The sequence below is a fragment of the Nothobranchius furzeri genome, chromosome 14 (genome assembly GCF_043380555.1).
Source record: "Nothobranchius furzeri strain GRZ-AD chromosome 14, NfurGRZ-RIMD1, whole genome shotgun sequence".
Taxonomy (NCBI): domain Eukaryota; kingdom Metazoa; phylum Chordata; class Actinopteri; order Cyprinodontiformes; family Nothobranchiidae; genus Nothobranchius; species Nothobranchius furzeri.
Window position 1 is genome coordinate 25,493,060 of NC_091754.1, and position 18,455 is coordinate 25,511,514.

General features: G+C 40.2%; 1 protein-coding gene across 1 annotated transcript; it reads right to left on the bottom strand.

The window, feature by feature from the left end:
- Positions 1–521: 521 nt before the first annotated feature.
- On the bottom strand, positions 522–2,498 carry LOC107389832 (dynein light chain Tctex-type 1). The gene is made up of 5 exons (XM_015966218.3): positions 2,360–2,498; positions 1,766–1,807; positions 1,559–1,682; positions 1,391–1,468; positions 522–1,281 (listed from the first exon to the last, which is right to left on the bottom strand). Exons 1-5 carry the CDS (start codon positions 2,384–2,386, stop codon positions 1,211–1,213), a joined length of 342 nt encoding a protein of 113 aa, XP_015821704.1. The 5' UTR covers positions 2,387–2,498; the 3' UTR covers positions 522–1,210.
- Between the last annotated feature and the right edge of the window lie 15,957 nt (positions 2,499–18,455).

Here is an 18,455-nt window from a genome sequence, read left to right on the forward strand (position 1 = left end):
CAGCAGGAACCACACTGATGTGAAATGCTTTATTTGGGTGTATTTGCCTTCATGTTTGTTGCATATGTGTCTGTCTCTCACCGGAAACCAGACTTACAACAAGTGCACAACTGTAAGTTCTTCACAGATATTTGTTTTTGACTTTTATTGTGAAATTACAGGGGGAGAGAATGCTAGTGTTTGGTTTTGCACTAACTCCTTTGTGCAAGGTATCTGCAAAGGAGCAACTTAAAAAATCACGAATGTTTCTGTTTGTACAAAAAAGCAACATTTGATGCCAAAAAAGTATAGACCAAAAAAAATCATTAAACATGGCAAAAATGAGTGTTAAGCTGATTAAAGTTAACGGAAATTTCAAAATAAATCTATATTTATATGCGAAAGTTGCATGGCTTTTTATTACTGCATTACCTGCATTATGCTGACCTCTAGTGGACAATGTCCCAAAGTGCACTTTAGTCATTTTCTTTCATGTCTAATTAAACCAATTATATTTTTAAATTAAGATAAATGTACCAAACTTGATATTGATAAATACATTTATTAAACAATTTCAGAAAGTTTAAACAGTTTTGAAGAATTTTAAGAAACAAAATTAGAAGTACCTGTTTAACGACCAGAGGACCAAATAAGCCAGATGTCCACAAATTGTTAAAAGCCTAGAATAGAAGCAAAAACGCTTCATACAATCGTAATACTGCAGTTAGAAACACAATAAGAATTTTCTGAAACATGTTACAGTACAGAAACATTTCAACTTGTTTTAATGTTTAGCATTCAGAACTGCTTCTAAAAATGTACAGTGAAGGCAGATGGGAATGTCTTCATTGTTGCAGGAATGTAAATTAATTTAATTAACAAATTAAACAATGAAAAATCAAAGCCACTTGAGGGACAAAACATGAGATATTCTTTAAACTTTAATGCTAACGGAGCTAAAGGTGAACAAGTTTGCTGCTGGAAATTTTTTGGCTATTTAGGAAGTATTTAACATTTAACCCTTTTGGATCAAAGAATACAAGTGTCATGATTGAAAAGTACGTCTTAAAAGACTTCCATCAGCCTGGATTGCAAACAACTTTAATCCACTCAAACACACTCAGGTACACAAACGTTGCGTTTCTGGTCAGGATCTCTGTGTGATGCTGACCAGCTCTGCTTCAAGACTGATGGCATTTTGAGGGAGAACATATGAAGCCCAGCCTCGCCTTCAGATTGCCACAGCAAACACAGTGACCATGCAGTGCATGGTGCGGTTCTCCCACCTGACTGTGCAGCTTCCTGAAACACACAAATCAAACCAGTTCCAACACAATATCAATAAATATCCAATTTTTTTGAAGTCAGCTATGACTACAATGAGACTGCAGCTAAAACACTGGATCCCTACCATCTGTAGATGTGTCCCAGTAGCAGGAGCTGGCTGCATGGAGACCTGCACCGGTTTTCTGCATGATCGCACAATTCACTGAAACAAACAGAAACCAGAGTTACATTTTTAAACCAAGCAAACAAAAAGTGTTTGTAAATGAAGGAAAATAGTAAAACAGCAGGTGACCTATGTATTTGAACGGCCGTCCTTGTTTGGCCAGATGAGACAGTGAATGCTCCACTACCCTCGCTGCCCACTGGTTCACTTTACTATGGTTATAATCGGCTCCACCGATGATCCCTTCGATACACTGACACAAAGCACATAATATGATGCGAATTGAAAAAGAAAAATTTTTGTTGTTTATGATGCTTACATGAAACTATAACCTACCTCCTTAACTAAGGAGCTTGTCTCATCGGGATTAAAAACAACCTGCAGGAACATAAAAGGTCAATAATTTATGAAATTATCCTAAATGAATAGATCTCTTTTATTTCTATTTAGATCTATTTATTTATCCTGTCTTAGATGTTTCCTCACAACAAATGTTAGCACAAGGTTTAACGTTCTGTGGTCTTAGGAGGAGGTGTATTTACAGCTATTTAAACCTTTGAATAACTTAAAAGCAACTTCACTGAAAATCTGCAATTTTCTTCCTGTAACTTTTTAGGCTTCTTCCGATTGCTGAGAAGCTCTTTAATGAGCTTTGACACCAGATTTGATCTTTTGTGGCACAAAGACACTGATTTATTTTAAATTTCAGAGTGAGAAACTATTATTGCAATGAAATACAGAAAACTGGAACAACGCCCTGATTAAAACCATCAGCTAACCAGATAAGCTAAAAAGCTAACGTGATAGCAGGATGAGCTAACGCTAACTAGCACGGCTAACGGTGAAACGACTAGCTAAAACAAGGCGGATTAAAAATGTCAGCTGCTCAGGTTTACATAATATGTAAATTTAGTTTAAAAAAAGCCTTACGTCCTCTCCAGAGTTGTACCCATCCATGTTTAAAACCACCGGTAACACCGCCTCTTTATTCTGTTAATGATCGCCGGTGCCTGTTGTTTTTGTTCCTGTTCAGAGTCAACGTGCGCAATAAGATTTCCCATTGGCCAGAAACAAGTTACTACGTGATGCTACGCTGCCCCCGTGTGGTTAAAATGGACAGTACAACATCAGAATGTATCTGATGTGATAGTGAACAGATAATTACAGTTTTATTGGGGCCCTGGGAACAAATGTAAATCAATAGCATTAGCCTTCAGTGCCTCATGGTGTCAATTTGAGTCTCAAACTGTTTTTTTCATACTTTTTTAGTTTCCCTATTTTGGACCAATTTTTCATTTTACTAATCTTGAATACCCTCTGATAATTTTCTGATTTTAGATGTTGTGCACATTATTATCTTGCACATATAAGAAAATACAATAATACCTGTGAGGACAATGCAAAAATTAGTAATGATTTTAGCTACTAGCTGCACACAAACTAAATCATCTTACTTAAAATGGGCCCCATGACTTTTAAATCAAAATAGAAAACGTTTGATTTCTTTTACCTGTTTGCTTTTTATGCTGCACCGTGACTTGATTAATTTCATGTAATCTCCATAATTTAGGCTAGATTTTAAAATCTACTCTGTGATGTTGTATATTCGTGCAACTGGAAAGCACATTGAATTGCCTTTGTGTATGAAATGTGTTTAATATATAAAACTACTTTGTCTTCTGTACTTTAGTATAGTTTTAATATAAGAGAAAACTAATTGTCACCAGTAAGGGATTCAGTGTGGTTTTGCATGAGATATCTAGCCTCTTGAGATGATTTTAGGTAATTTAACTAGTGCTAAATGTAAACAGTGGAAACTGTGTGCCATTGATTCTGTTGGCTCTCAGCAGTAAGTGAATGCATGAGAAAAATTAAAAGGTCTTGCATTATTTGGATATTTAGATGTGGTTTAAATCATTGTTACTGGTTGTTTTCAAGTGGAGGTGTTTCTACTCAGAGTGTTCTTTGAGACTTTAACATGATGGAAAAGCAGCCTTGGCTCAGTTGTTAAAAGAACATTTACATAGGGGATAAAAACCTGTGTGAAAGATAATGTTAGCTATGGAATGAAAAGCTTACAAGGTCGAAAGAAGCTTTAATTAGGACTGAGTTTCAGAATAAAATTAAGCTCTTAACGTAAAAAATGTTATGGTTTATATATATACATGTATGTATATATATATATATATATATATATATATATATATATATATATATATATATATATATATATATATATATATATATATATATATATATATATAATGCAAAAAATGTTGGTCATTGTTAGACATTTATTTAGAAAAAGAACCATTCTACATGTTACAACTTACATTTAGCAATTTTAACATGTTCATAACATTCTAAGATTTGAAAACAACAACAACAACAACAACAACAATAATAATAATAATAATGATGATGATGATGATGATGATCATGATAAATCAGTTATACTCTGATCTGAAAGACGTTATATCTGACACTTCTGCTAATATTCTGCTGATGCTGTTTCTGCTCTGCTGATGTAAGTGAACCAGCTCAAACATGGTTTCATCCGGATTCACTTCTGACAGCTCTTCCAGGGAAACAGGCTCCCAGAGGAAGCCAGCAGGGAAATCCATTGTGACAGTGGGGAGTTTCCCTGCGCCTGTGTGGAGATGCTGCTGCTCCGGGCTGGCTTGTCTGGATCATTTATACACAACAGCTGTCGCATTGTCAAGAATAACCACATCTGTGAGGACTGCTCGTCCGACACATGTGTGTACGCACGCACACACTCGCGCACATACACACACCACGCCCCCTCCTGTCGGGAACACCCTGGCAGTGGATCTGTGCCTTCAGACGGTGCTGAGGCGCACCGACAGACGCGCACACGGACCGTGATCCCCGGACTGACTCCGCAGCCTCCTCCCCCCTAGCCGGAGCCTCCCCGCCGCTCCCCCAGGTAAGCCCCTGCTTTGCGAGTCAGCCGACAAACCCACCAGGGACCAAACACCGCCGTGTGTTCTCAGGGAAATGGGAGCTCTGCAGTTGCTTTTGTTTTAGTCTTTTCCTTGTTTTGGGCAGAAGGAGGAGGGGAGGTGAAGGGAGAAGTGTGCGTCCACCATCGCGACCTCGGTGGAGGTCCCTGGGACCAGACAGCCCACTTGCGTCCCAAAGTTAGGCGCATTTAGCCAGGTGCAATGCAGCAAAAGCCTCCTTTTCCTCCTCAGTCGCCTCCGCTCGACAGCTTTACCTGCAGATAAATCCAACATGCTGAGGTGTTTAACTTCTGATCAGACCTGGGGAGTGTAAATCAGGTGTAGATCTAATGACCGACGACAACGAATGCTGTTCCTTTAACAGGTGTCTCCTTGTTAAACGCTGACCTTGTTGGTGGCTTCACCAGGAAATCCCAGGGATGTTGCTGGGTGTCTGCAGGTTTAATGACACAATGACCAGTGCACAGGAGGCAGGATGACCTCATTCCACTTCAGGAGAGGATTTATTTTCATCTTTTTTATGTTTTGTTTTTGCATCAAATGTTGATGAGAGTTGTTTGATATAAAGCCAAAGCTCAAAAGCATGCAGAGAATACAGCTAATTAGTGATGCTGTAGATCACAGAAGGTCCAGTCAGCTGCATCCTTGGATGTAAAAATGAGCAGCATTTGTTATTTTTCAAAATCCTGCAAATGCATGTGAATCATTTTTGAAATGTTGGTTTGCATTCTGTTGCTTTATTTGATTAAAGATAAATAATTAAATTTCAGATAATGCAGTTTCCCCTAATTTATGTTATTGCTAATAGAATTATTGTTTCTGAATAATACTACAAAAACGTAGTTTTATCAATACACTGATTTTATTAACCAGTTTCTGTCAACAAGTCTGTTCATTCACCATAAAAGAGGAAATCACTTGTTTTACTTAAAAATATGTAAATAATTGTTACAAAATTAAAATCCAGTGGATATTCTGAATAACATGCCACAAAGCTGTGCAAGACATCCCATCATAGTGTAATCTGTCATAGTGACACTGTTGTAAATTGATTCATTTGGCTCCTTTGCTGTCTCTGCCGAGGCTTTTTTGTATTACAGTCACAAGAATGGCTCCCTAATGATAGCCAAGCCTTTACACAACGATCAGGCTGGAGGCAAGAGGGGGAACAAATGGGCGACTAAAGTACACGAGAAGCCAGCGAATGCAGGGATTCCCTGATTTTCTACACTCAGGGAGCCGGGCTCGATCAGCAGAGCAGAAAGAAACCCTGGGGAGTGCAGTCACACAGCATTAGAGGTCTGCATCTCCAAGATGAGGCAGGAGGGAACAGAGATGCATGTATGCATGTGAGTGTGCGTGCACATGCACTGACGTTTCAGACTCGGTGTGTCAGACGGATACAGTGTGGTAAATAATAAATAAATTAATGAATACCCAAACGATGCTGCAGCAAGTAATTTAACATCAGAGTCTGACTTTGTGGTATTTCTCCCCCACTGCCTTCTTTTCCATACAAATAACATTTAAAGTGGGGAAAGTAAACTTTAAATGTTAGATATCAGATGAGTTAATTGGTTTTGCTCCTAATTAGGTCATTTTTAGTTTAGGTTTGCCCTTTTTTCCCTGCATATAGCAAAACAACAAGCATAAAATATATAAAACAGGATTTATCTGTTGCACAAGCCTGACAACTCATGCTTTTAACCTGTGCAGAAGAGATTTGCCAGGTCTCTTTTTAACCCTCCCACTGTCCTAATGAGTGACCCCGCGAGGAAAGTTGACCATTGAGCAGGATTGATGGTTTATCCCTTGAGATCCACGTGGCAGGGGTGAGGTGGTGCTCACTCCTCACCCCTGCCACATGGACCTCAAGGGATAAACCATCAACCCTGCTCAATGGTCAACTTTCCTCGCGGGGTCACTCATTAGGACAGTGGGAGGGTTAATAAAACCGTCTCCAGGCCTAAAACACAAGTATTGTCTTTTTATGACCTGATTGCATCCAAATCAAATCTGCTGGTCTGAATCTCTGCATCAAAGCTCCTCAGAGTGCTGCTGCGTTAAATAAAATCTGATCTCTGGAGTGCAGTGTTTTGTGGGGTTTCCCTCCCTCCTACTGATGCTGCATGCTCTTTTAACATGCAGCGCAAAGCCCTGTTTGACCACAGAGATGCATCACACTCCCAATCAGTCTGAGCAGCAGCGAGAAAATCAGTTTGAAACCAATCGGCACGACAACCCTACAGAGGTGAGGGGGTGGGGGGGATCACCTCAAAAGCAGAGATGCAATTTGTAGGCAGATAGAAACAGCTGAGTTGAGTGATGTGAAGGGATGCTGCCTCTCCTTTGCACATGTAAATGTGAGGATAGATGCTTTTGTGGGTATTTGTGCAACCGATAGACACAGCTTGGATTAAAGTGATTCAAAAATACAGACGCTGTAATCTAAATCTCATTATAGTTTTGCTGTTTCACTCCCTTCCTGCTGCGCACCAACCAGGATGTGCAGCATGGAAAAGTCAACAGAGCTCTGCGCACATCTAACACAAACATTAATTAGATTTATTGTTGGTGAGCCATGCAATAATGTCGTGTTGATTCAAAAAAATGTGTTTGAAAAAAAAAGAAAAATGAGTGGGAATGACTTGAACTAAGGTGGTAAATAAACTAAAAATAAACCTGACTGGTTTCAGGCACAGTGGAGTCCTTAAAATTGTGTTAGGATCACTAAAAAAGCAGGATGTACCCGATATTTTCTGTTTGCTGCTGGGCAAAATGACAGGTTCAGAAAATGTGATGAAAATGATTTTTATTCAGTTCATCATCATTGTTTTGATCTTGGATCCCATTCACCTTTTATGCTCTCAAAGAGCAAGGCACCACTGAATAAAAAATAATTGTGATTGAGTTCATGCATTAATATCAAGTTTACATGTAATTAGTGTAACACCTTTCTTTAACCTTCAGCATCCATGCAGCTATAAACCAATTAACCATATAGAAGGAAAACAGTTGGAATATTGTTAATATTAATGTTTGTATTTGCAAACAACATCTAGGAGACTCCTTTTCTTGTGGGTTTCTTGCAGAAACAAGAACCTTTAATTCTAATTAAAGAGGTTTTAAATATCACAGAAGAACAAGCAGAGCCTCATTAATCCAACTTCTATGGCTTGGTATCTTGTATTCTCACTTTAAGGTTTAATTTTACTTTAACAGAAAGCTAATTAAAAGTTGTTGGACATCTGTGAACTCTCTAAAGTGAAGATTTAGTTGAAACACAGATGAGGGTGACCTTTCTATCAAAATATATACTTCAACCTCCCTCCTTTTCGAACAACATTGATTGTAAACTCCATCGATCCATTTTCAGCTGCTTATCTGAGGTCCAAACTTCCCTCTCCTTGGGCCAGCTCCCCCAGGGAAATCCTCAGGTGTTCCCTGACCAGCCGAGAGACATAGTCCCTCCAGCGTGTCCCGGGTCTTCCTTTAGATCTCCTACTGGTTGGACATGCCCAGAAACCCTCACCAGGGAGGCGTCCAGGAAGCATCCTAACGAGATGCCCGAACCACCTACTCTGGCTCCTTTCAATGCGGAGAAGCAGCGGGTCTACTCCGAGTCCCTCCCTGGTGACTGAGCTTCTCACCCTATCTCTAAGGGAGAGCCCAGACACTCTGCAGAGAAAACTAATTTCAATCACTTGTGTCTGCGATCTTATTCTGTCGGTCACTAACCAAAGCTCGTGACCATAGGTGAGGGTAGGAACGTAGATCGACCGGTAAATCGAGAGCTTTGATTGTAAACTATCGTCTTTTTAGTTTTATTCATTTTTTAAAGGTGTGGTTGACTGAAAAAAAACATTTTTTCATATTTTTTTCTGATTATAATCAGTCACTCTAAGTTTTTCATGCAGACTGAACATGAAAAAAGTCTCCTACACCTATCTCCTGCGTTAGCTTCTGATAGAAAACAGACAGTGAAATTCTGGGATTTGAAAATTCTCAGATTGTGATGTCGCAATGTGAATTTGCATTCATGGCCTCGCCGATCTTAGCTCATGCCTGCCCACTGGAAGTCCTTTTTTTTTTTTTTTGCAGTGAGGAGAGAGAACGGAGAGTGTGTTTGTGATCGTGACTTTGCAACATGGCTGAATGCGTTCTGTTAGCCAATCAGAAGAGAGGTGTGTGTGCATATCATTAATAATAATTAATGAGTAATCCTGCTGTTTTCAGCCCACCTCTCCACCAGCAAAATTTTGCATCTCAGAACAGGAGCATCATAGCTTTTTTAATGACTCATAAGGCATTTATTTACTCTAAAACACTGCAAAGATATTAAATAAACAAGTAGACCACACCTTTAATGTTTGCAATACAGTAAACTAAAAAGCAAACAAGCAAAGTGTTTTGTGCTCTACGTTGTGTTTGCTGAATGCAGATTATTTTAGGTTCAGGATTTAATTTTCTTCCATTACTTTGGATTAATGCAGAACTGAAAGTGTTGGTTTGGATCCTTCCTATCCAATAAACTCAAATTAAATCTGAAATTAAAACAAAAAGAAGTCTAACATCCCACCTATTTATTACCCAATGTAATTGTGCGACTGTCACCTTGATGTTCCAGCATTCAATGAAAGAAAACAGAGATGACATAAAGATAAATGTGGAAAAGAGAAATCCATTAGCATCCACTCACATCTCATACAGTTGTTACACTCAGAATTAGTTAAGCACAGGCTTTTCTCCATTAGCTGGTAGTTCATTAAAAAAGAAGTGCAGCACAATGTGGCAGGACTGGAGTGCTATGAAATATTCAGTAATGTTAGTGAAAGAGCTACAACCCCAAGGTTTCGTTCTCAAAGATGCAGCAAGGGCCACAAACGGAATCTGGGTTAATAAGATCCCGCCTCGATCCTGAAAGCTCTCATGTTGTTTTAAATGAAAAGACTCAAAACCAGAGAGGTTCCTCTCGAAAACAAATTCACATTTTTAAAGTATTATTGTCCACAACCATCTGTGGGTTGACTAAAAGCATTATTTCTGCTTGTTTCCCAACAAACCGACATCCAACACTTGAACCATCTGACAGTTTATATTGTGGGTTCAGCCTGTGGTGCCAGCAGCAGATTGTGCCCTCGGATCTGAACTCTCTCCTTGCTGTTTTGGCAGAATAAACTTGCCTGTTTCAGGCGGCACTCATCGGAAAGGCTGATTATAGTGAAGAGTGACGGTCTAAAGGCCAGTACTGGTCTCTGACCACACAGAACCCTTCTTATAATTAACCAAATAAACAGAATTCAGCTGATTTATGGAAGGTGCGCTGCAGAAATCTATTAAAGTGGTCATTGTTTTGACTTGTTTGTAGAATGATTTAAGAGGATAATCAACTTTAAGTTCACATTTCTCCGAGTGGATGTTTCTTCAAGCGAACAAAACAATCATTGGTTCAATTCCCGGTTGTGACAAGCCTCCAGCTACCTCAGAGCTAATGAGAGAAAACACATTTTCAAGTTACTGAACCGAGCACCAACAAACCGTTTACTGTTAAAATAATGGTCAAACCCTCCGAGACATCACCCACAGGTTTCTGAGGCTTCAACTTGAAGCCTAAAGAATGGTTCTGATCTCCACCATCTTGGCCGTGTCACACATCCTGACACTCTAGGTGGAGCTGAGAGCGGAATCTGGAAAAAAAAAACTAGAAAGAAAAAAATGTGTTAAATGACCAATTTTGTTTCAGGAGAAAAAAGTCTACGTCCCTCAGATTTCCCAAGTTTAAAGAAAAAAATCCCAGAAGCAATAGAAAAAAATTACATATATTGGGAATTTTTATAGATTAAAAAAGTCATCTGGCACCATTGACCTATTTGCCCTATATTGCCCTATTGCACCCTGTGGCCAGAACACCACATTTGCAACTTAAGACTGGCAGGCAGGCACCTGTTGGACATAGAAAAAAATGGAACTGACATACCTGACTCAGTCTGATTGCAGCACGCTTTCTGCATGTTTTAGATCACGAACAGACCTGATTTGTTTAACCTAGTGATGAATCGCTCTTGTAGAAACCAAGGAAGGCTGGGGAGACATTTCTGCTCTTGAATTTAGGGGGTAAAAACATGAACACACAGTGAGGAGATAAGTTTCATTTTCGGTTTGACATTGGTCTTTGTCAGACATGTGACCTGCCTGTCAACCACACCCCATTAGTGCCATTTTGGGTGTTTGACTCGCGTTGCTCGGGGAAGCCACGGCTTAAGTTGAAGCAGCACACAAGAGTCAAAAAGATAGATAAAAAGAACAAGGAGAAACGTGCAGACATTAAATTACGGCCAAACTGACTTGAGTGAGAGTAGCACTACTTCAACATGTTTACAATCGAGTAAAAGTAAAAGAAGCCGTCCAACAACATTACTGCACTAAAAGGGCCATGTTTAAACTTTTGGATGGGCCTTAATCAAGCAAGTTAGTTCATACAAGCAGGTACAGAGTCAATATGTACTTTCAGAGGCTGTGCAAGAGATTTTTGTCATTTTCACCGACAGAGTTTAAAAAAACGGTCACGTCATTTTCATTTCTCAATTATTAAATAAAAATATATCATTAACTCATTCACTGCCAGCCGTTTCCTGATCACTAACGGCCTTCGCTGCCAGCGTTTTTCACCGTTTTTACTGTTTTTTTAAGAGTCACAGAACGTTGCGCGCTAGCATGATGTGTGTGCCAAAACAACCGAAACAAAGAGGAGACTCACCTCTTACATCAGGAAGAGTCCGCGTGTTTCGAGCGTTATCCGTTCTTTCATAATCCGTTGTCGAATTGTGATCGGCAGACGCTTTTCCGGTTCGTGCCTCACTTTTTTTACAGGAACGGCCCAAAACGATGGATATGTTGCTTCCTGATCATGTGATCTGTGACGTATGCGGATGAAGATCGGCTTCAGGGCTGAGATGTTTGTTCTCTCAGCGCGGGGGCTCGTTCCGATGCTCAAACAGTAAAAAAAACAAACTATTTAATTAATTAGCTGCGCGTTCTCCTGTCCTCTGTCCTCCAGGCCACACACACACACACACACACACACACACACACACACACACACACTCACACACACACACACACAAGGGACTGTCTCAGCCATGGACGTAATTTTCGGGGGGGGGGCATGCCCCCCCCCCCCACACACTTTTTCCAAAGTCAAGTTTTGACCCCTGCACTTTTTACCAACCAAAAACAATATAAAGCTGTATTAAATTGACACTGGTTGAGCTCTAGGACCAAGCAGAACGCAACCGTTTGTTTCGAAGCCTGTTTCCCATTAGAACATACTGTAAAGATACCCCCCCCCCCCCCCTTCTAAAGTGAAAATTACGTCCATGGTTTCAGCTGTTATTTTCATTAAGGAGTGTGCACGTACAGCATGCGCGCCTCGTGCACGAGCCCACTATGGAAGCTGCCGTTACGCTTTTGGCCTGAGGGGGCAATCGCGAGCATAAAAATTCAAAATTCCGTAAAGTCCCTTTAGAGTTCCTAAAATCCACTGTTAGGAGTTGGTCGTTAGTTCCTAAACCACTTGGTGGGGTTCAGTATTGTTAAAAATATGCTCATTTCTAATAGCTAATTTCAATTTACTTGTTCATGAGTCTAAAGCACACAGACGGGACTAAACACACAAACTTGTGGCACACCTATAATGCTGTTGATATCGTCCAACTTAACAAGAGCCCAAACTCAGACGGAGTTTTTATTTTGTAATAATGGTGAATGAAGCTGGGGAGGACTAACATTTTAAATGTTAGCATTTTTGATATGAGGCGGTAAAAAACTTACAGACATTTGTGTTGTGTTGTAGAGCTTTTTTATTTATTTTATGTGGGGGGAAAAAAGAAAAAAAGAAGAAGCTAAGTTTAGCACTGTCACAGCTCCTAAGCGAAAAGACAGACTGAGGTAGGGGCAGGAATAAATATGAAGGCTAGACTTTCCAGATTTACAGCGGCTCACTTCTGGTCTTAGCGGTCCACCCCTTCGTGGACCGATAGGACGAGTGCTCTGTTGAATCCTATCCCTGAACTTGGATGCAACTAACATTCAGGCCTTGGATGTGTCACTTCAAAAGTGGTCCTGGTGGAAATTGACCTTAAACATTCTTAAGCTCAGATTTTCTGATAGAACATCTCTAAAGACAAGTCTAAGTCGAAGATCTCTCTGTTTCCTCAACAACCTCAAATCATTCAGGATCTATTATTATCATGTTGCCAATCTCTTAACAGATGTTTGCACAAAAAAGGTTCATGTATGAGAGTGAAGAACATCCAAGTGCTGGGATGTCATTATTATGTCCAATGAAATAAACCATTTGCAAAAGATGTGAGCTTTATAGCTGCTCCACAACACCCAAACTAAAAAGAAACTACCTCTGAGCCAGCTTTTCTGTGTTTGTAAAGATAAGTCGCTCCCACAGGAAAAATGGGTGATGTAGAATTAACAATAGGAGTGCCAAGAAGACAAATCAGGGTTATAAATCTTCATCTACACACACCACGCCCCATAGGTGAGCCTCAATAAGCTGAAGATGAGAGCAGCTGACCTAAGACTGACATCTTTAATCATAATAAAGAACCTTCTGAAAGTCTGCTATAAGATGAAAGTGAATTTAGCGTTATGCACATGACGAGCACCATCTCTGAAGAGCATCACTAACAGTGAGCAGTGAGTGAACAATGACAAGCTTTCCTGTTGCGTCAGCACCTTAACAAACACAACACACCTCACTCCACCACCCAAAAACCCTGAGCTGGATGCAGGTCTGGAGGTTGAGTCCTGGAGCAGCCATAGATCCAATAGATCCCATGTTCTGTGCCTTTTTTCTCCAATCTTACTCATATAATAGAAATGAGATTTTATTTATATTATTTATACATTAGTAAGACCTTTTAGGTTTATTTTGTGTTGATAGAATAAAGAGCTTCTTTCTCCTGAATCAGAATTATTTATTAATGTTTCATTCTCTTCTGGCACTTGAGAATATCTTTTTTTCCCAAGGCTCGTTGTTCTGTCTGCCCACAGAGCGCTTCTCTGCATTTCTTCTGAAAAACTCTATTTTTTACTAACCATGGATTTGATAAACTGGTCATTCAATGCGAATGATAAGATTATTTCAACAATGAGAACGAAGCAGGGGGCTCCCACATGTCCACAGGGGACGAACCCGGTGGGATGTATGTTGGATTCCTGGAAGGAGTAGAAGATCATATGCCTCTCCCAGCTGTCCATTGAGGACATCGAAGACGTGTGGATATTTGGCCTGATGATCACTGGATTTCTCCTGATTGGAGTGAGAGAATTTCTGGTTTTCTGGAAATTTGGGAGGACGGGAGCGATTGGAGGGCGATCCGCACCCACGGAAAGCACTGTCCGTGTGGGGACTTCTCAGACTGGGACGTTACTCGAGGTGAATCGTAAGCTGGACAATGTTCTATCTGCGATACCGGTATTAGTGCGCAAAATGGATGTCATCTCGGAGAGAGTCACCGGACGGTATGGACAATCTTAAAACCCAAAATTGGCTTCACTGAAGGACTGGAAATGATCAGTTTAAAGATTGAAGGCAAAGAGGAAAATTATCTCAGCCTGACCTAAAAAAATTCTTGTTATCTGAATCTGATGCCCTGGTAGCCTTGAGCTGCAAGCAACTAAAACCCCCAAGAAGGAATGCAGACAGATGCTGTGAAAACCCGACCTACCCCCTCCCCCCGCCTTCGGATCGGTGGACTTCAGCTAGGCGAGGTCAATGTGCTCTTCGCTTCTCCCAAGATCTCCCTCCCACCTGTGACTGTACAGTAGATGAGTGCCTTAGATGGCTGCTCTCGCTGGGGGAGGCAGGATCCCAGCCCCCCCCCCACCCCCCCCCCCCCACCCACACCCACACCTTCCTGTTGGAGTCTCATGTTATGTTGTGTTGTCTGAAGTCTGTTGCATATCTGTTTGAGGTGTTTTTTTTTTGCAGAGCAAAGCCTCCCTCCCTGTGGAGGGTAACTCTGAAGTGCCTTTTTTCCTCCACCTGAACCAATCTTCATGTAACCCTCTTATCTCTTTTAAGGTAGCGCGACTCGGGTTGCGATTGGCCACAGTCACCAATTCTTGTCATGTGTCTTGCCCATGTATGTCTGATCTCTGAATTGTGTGTACTGAAACTCTAATTTCCCTCTAGGATTAATAAAGTGTGATTGATTGATTGATTGATTGATTGATTTCTCAAGACTGTATTTGAAAATTGTTGTTTTTAAGAGGTAAACATGGTAAAACTGATGGGAGAAATAGGATTTTTGCTATAAGTACAACAGAACTGTGACAGAGAACATCATATTCCGATGCCAGGTCAAACTGCTCTTCCTACGGATACAGCTGATGCCCTTGTGAGTCTGAAAAGCTCAGTAGACTCGTATAAATACGGCTGTAGCCGTAAGTTTAGAGAATACCACCAGTATTCTTACCAAGTCTGTTGCTTCTGTGTTTTTATGTTTTTTTTTTGTTTTGTTTTTTTTTTCTTTTATTTTCATTTATTGACATTAAAATAAAAATACAGAACTAAATTGCTGCAAGCCAAAATAAAAAAGGGGACAGAAAGAAGGAAAAACTTATGTTGTCTGCCCCTTTTAACTAAAATAACATTAATACAAATGAAATCATGACTTTTTGTTTTGATATTTCCATGTTGTATTGAAGTAAAATAGAGTGTAAATAACCATCTTTAAAATTAAACTGAGTTTATTCAAAAAGTCCATATTTGCAGTATTGGTTTTTCTTTACCGTCCACCCTGGTTCTCCATGAATCACCTTTAGGTAAAATCCTGACTAATGGCAGCTCATTGTTGCTATATAAATGCTTGACATTTGTCAGGATCTGTAGATTTATATTTGTTTACCTGTTTCTTGAGGGCTGACCCTTTATTTCTCAATAGGATTAAGGTACTGAGAGTTTCCTGGGTAATCAATTTCCCTCTGGGATTAATAAAGTATTTTTGAATTGAATTGAATTAAATTCAGGCTGATCTTTTTTTTTTCTCAAGCTACGTATGACTTAGACTTAAAGAGCAAGTCACCCCCAAATCAACTATTTTTTTCTGATAAACTATACAAATGTGTGTCTAATCATGCTGCAGACACGTGTAGTCAATAGTTTTGCACTTTAGTGCATTTTAGGTAAAATTTAAATTTTCTGCCTGAAACTGTCAATGTTGTGCCGTTGTCAGGTAAAAACTCTTCACTACATTTGAATTTAAATCTGCCACCGCTATTGGCTAAGAGGCATGCTATGATGTAAACTGGTACATTATGATGTCACAATGTCGTGAGTGTGTGTATTTGTTAGTGGCTCCACCCTCTCGGTCTGCTAGGCAACAGCATTTGTTGCATTTTTCAAACATGAAGTGGGAGTGAAGTACGCTTCTTGTAAGGGGTGACTTGCTCTTTAAGGTGCAGTGCTTCATCATGCTTAAAAAGTTATTTAATCTGTTCTTGGAAAGTTCATAGGAGTTCCTCTGGGAGGATGCTTAAGTACCATTCTTTACTCATGGTCTTGTCCTAAGGCCGACTTCACAAACATGTCAAAGTAGGTTTTGAATATTAAGTTTGTTATTTGTGAAAGAAAAACACTTACATTTCTAAAAGTTAATAAGCAGGCTCTTCCTTTCTCCCATGTATTACACATTTACTTCAGATTTGTCTCAGAAAATCATCACAGATGTATATTCTTTAGAGTCCTTATGTTGTATAATGCCAATTCAGGTAATAAAGACATTTTCTTTAAAGCAGCCATTAGCGTCACCACACTGGACTGGAACAAAAATAATCTTCTAGATGCTTTTAGTTCTTCTCCCATAAAATACTTTGTGACCTAAAGTAGGTCAGAGCCAATTTCACTAATTATGGAGCACATTTTCATTTTCGGCCCCCTGAAGTTCAGGTGGACTTTCTAACCCTGCTAAGTTTTTAATAACTCCTACAGAACCGAACAGTACAACCACCAGAAACCGAGCAGTTATTTTCTGTTTGCAGCAGCCTCTTTCCCCCAACCCTGCTGCTTTTTCTGCTTAATTAGGTGAAATCACACAAGCAGAATTCAGACAAAAACAATGTCTGATAGTTCAGTGAAGGATAAAATAATAGCAGCGAGGACAGGGGAGGACGGCTAAAAAGGGAGGTTTGGAAATGTGTTTTTTATTTCTTACAGGCTCTGATGGTGTTGGTTGTTTTTTTTTTTTTCTTATTTTCTGCTCCATTTAGTTCAGCAGGAAACATGCAGTCCTGGAGGGTTGTTGGGTCATTACTGGAAAAGACTCAGATGGCAGATGTAATGTAGCTGCTGCAGTCACATGTAGGCTCACTATCTGTACGGGCAACATTTTAATTGCTGGTCTTTTCCAGTCATGAATTTCCTATTAACAGCAGAGGCTTTTGTGTTCAAAAAGAAAAACAACTTAAGAGACTAATTTAAATGAATCCAGCTGTAGGTCGGAACTTGATCCAACACTTATTGGATGGATCCATTTACCAAACCATCTGCTCTCAGGTTAATTTGACCTGTGATGATCCATCAGACAGAGACAACTCTTTTGGGATGATATTCTCACCTATTCTCATTCATATTGTAGCTTGTTTATTTTGCCTGATAATAAATCAGAAGCTGGATCTCTGTTTCTGCATTTGGATTTCTCTCGTGCTCTCCTTTGCACCCTTCACACAGCTTCTCCTCTCACGTTTTGTCTACAAATGAGCCGAATGCGATGACAGGCTTTGAGTAGAAGCCGTCAGTAAAAGTGTGTGATGTTTTCCCAGAGTCTCGTCCCTCTCCGTTACGACAGACTGTTCAAAAGCTTTGAAAGCAGCTGTTTCGCTTCCAGAGCGCTTACACACTCCTCTGTGTAAGAAGTGCTGAATGAATGTGTCTGAGTGGGTGAATGCAGTTTGTTGTTTAAAAGAGTGTTGAGTGGTCAAAAATACCATAAAAAGCTCAGCATTAATGAGGCTTATTTGCTGTTTATCTCCTTTGTGCTGATTCTCATCTTCAGTCCAAGCATGAAATCCTGCAGACGGCTTATTAGGATATCAGATCAGTCAGATTGGCGGCCTGGCATCACCTTCCTCTGAGGCGTCTCATAATTAGAGACAAAAGGCCAAATCTGGCAAAGATGGAGCACGAGTCGTCATGCTAAGTGTCAGACTCAACAGAAAGGAGTTATTCATATCACCTCCTAATGCCGCTTCATTACCTGTAAGCCAACCACGTAATTAAGGTCTCAGATTGGATTCTGATTGACAGCAGGATGTGCTGTGTTTCTGCAGAGTCATCCATGCAGAGAATTCATTAGGATGACGAAGAGTGATGAGGATTCAGCCTGACAGCAAGTCCTCACTGATTGGCAGTTACATGAACGTTGTTTCTGATGGGTCCTCAGACTCAGAGGGGAGTCATTAGTGCACTGCAGCAGCGCAGATATGTTATCTGCCCCGGGGCGCTGTGTGTGTGTCACAGGCAGGATATACAGGAAGTCACAACTTTAAACTGAAGGAAGGGCTTCTTTCCAGTTGGACAAGCACATCATGTTCTATAAAACAAAGGAAGTGTTGGGTTTGCAGATCTTTAGCTTTCTGCAGCAGTGATGGCTGTCTATTGATTTCACCTCGCTGTGAACACAAGTCCACATCCGATCCTACATGCAGCCAGATGCCCAGCCCAGACAACCAGATAAATCTTATTGGCTTCATTTACTCTAAACTGGGATCAGCCAGCTAGAAACCATTTAGAACGTGATTTCTGTCAGACTCCTCTCAGCACGAGACCTGGGAAACTGCTCTCCCATCTGTAGACTCGATGATTAAATGAGCCTGACTCTGCATTTTATGTCAGTCGGAGGGGCTTCAATTCAACCTGTAACTCATAACATAAAACGTGTTTTATGTCTGTTAAATATTTTTTTAATCACTGTGACACTTAAATGAGGATCCAATCTTTAAATGAAACACTTTTACGTCAGATC

Bases quoted from the DNA above. Each gene is read 5' to 3' on its own strand.
- LOC107389832 (XM_015966218.3), bottom strand. From the start codon at position 2,386: ATGGATGGGTACAACTCTGGAGAGGAC. The intron at 1,808-2,359 runs GTAAGGCTTTTT...ATGTTCCTGCAG, and splicing joins GGTACAACTCTGGAGAGGAC to GTTGTTTTTAATCCCGATGA. The intron at 1,282-1,390 runs GTAGGGATCCAG...TGTGTGTTTCAG, and splicing joins CTGGGACACATCTACAGATG to GAAGCTGCACAGTCAGGTGG.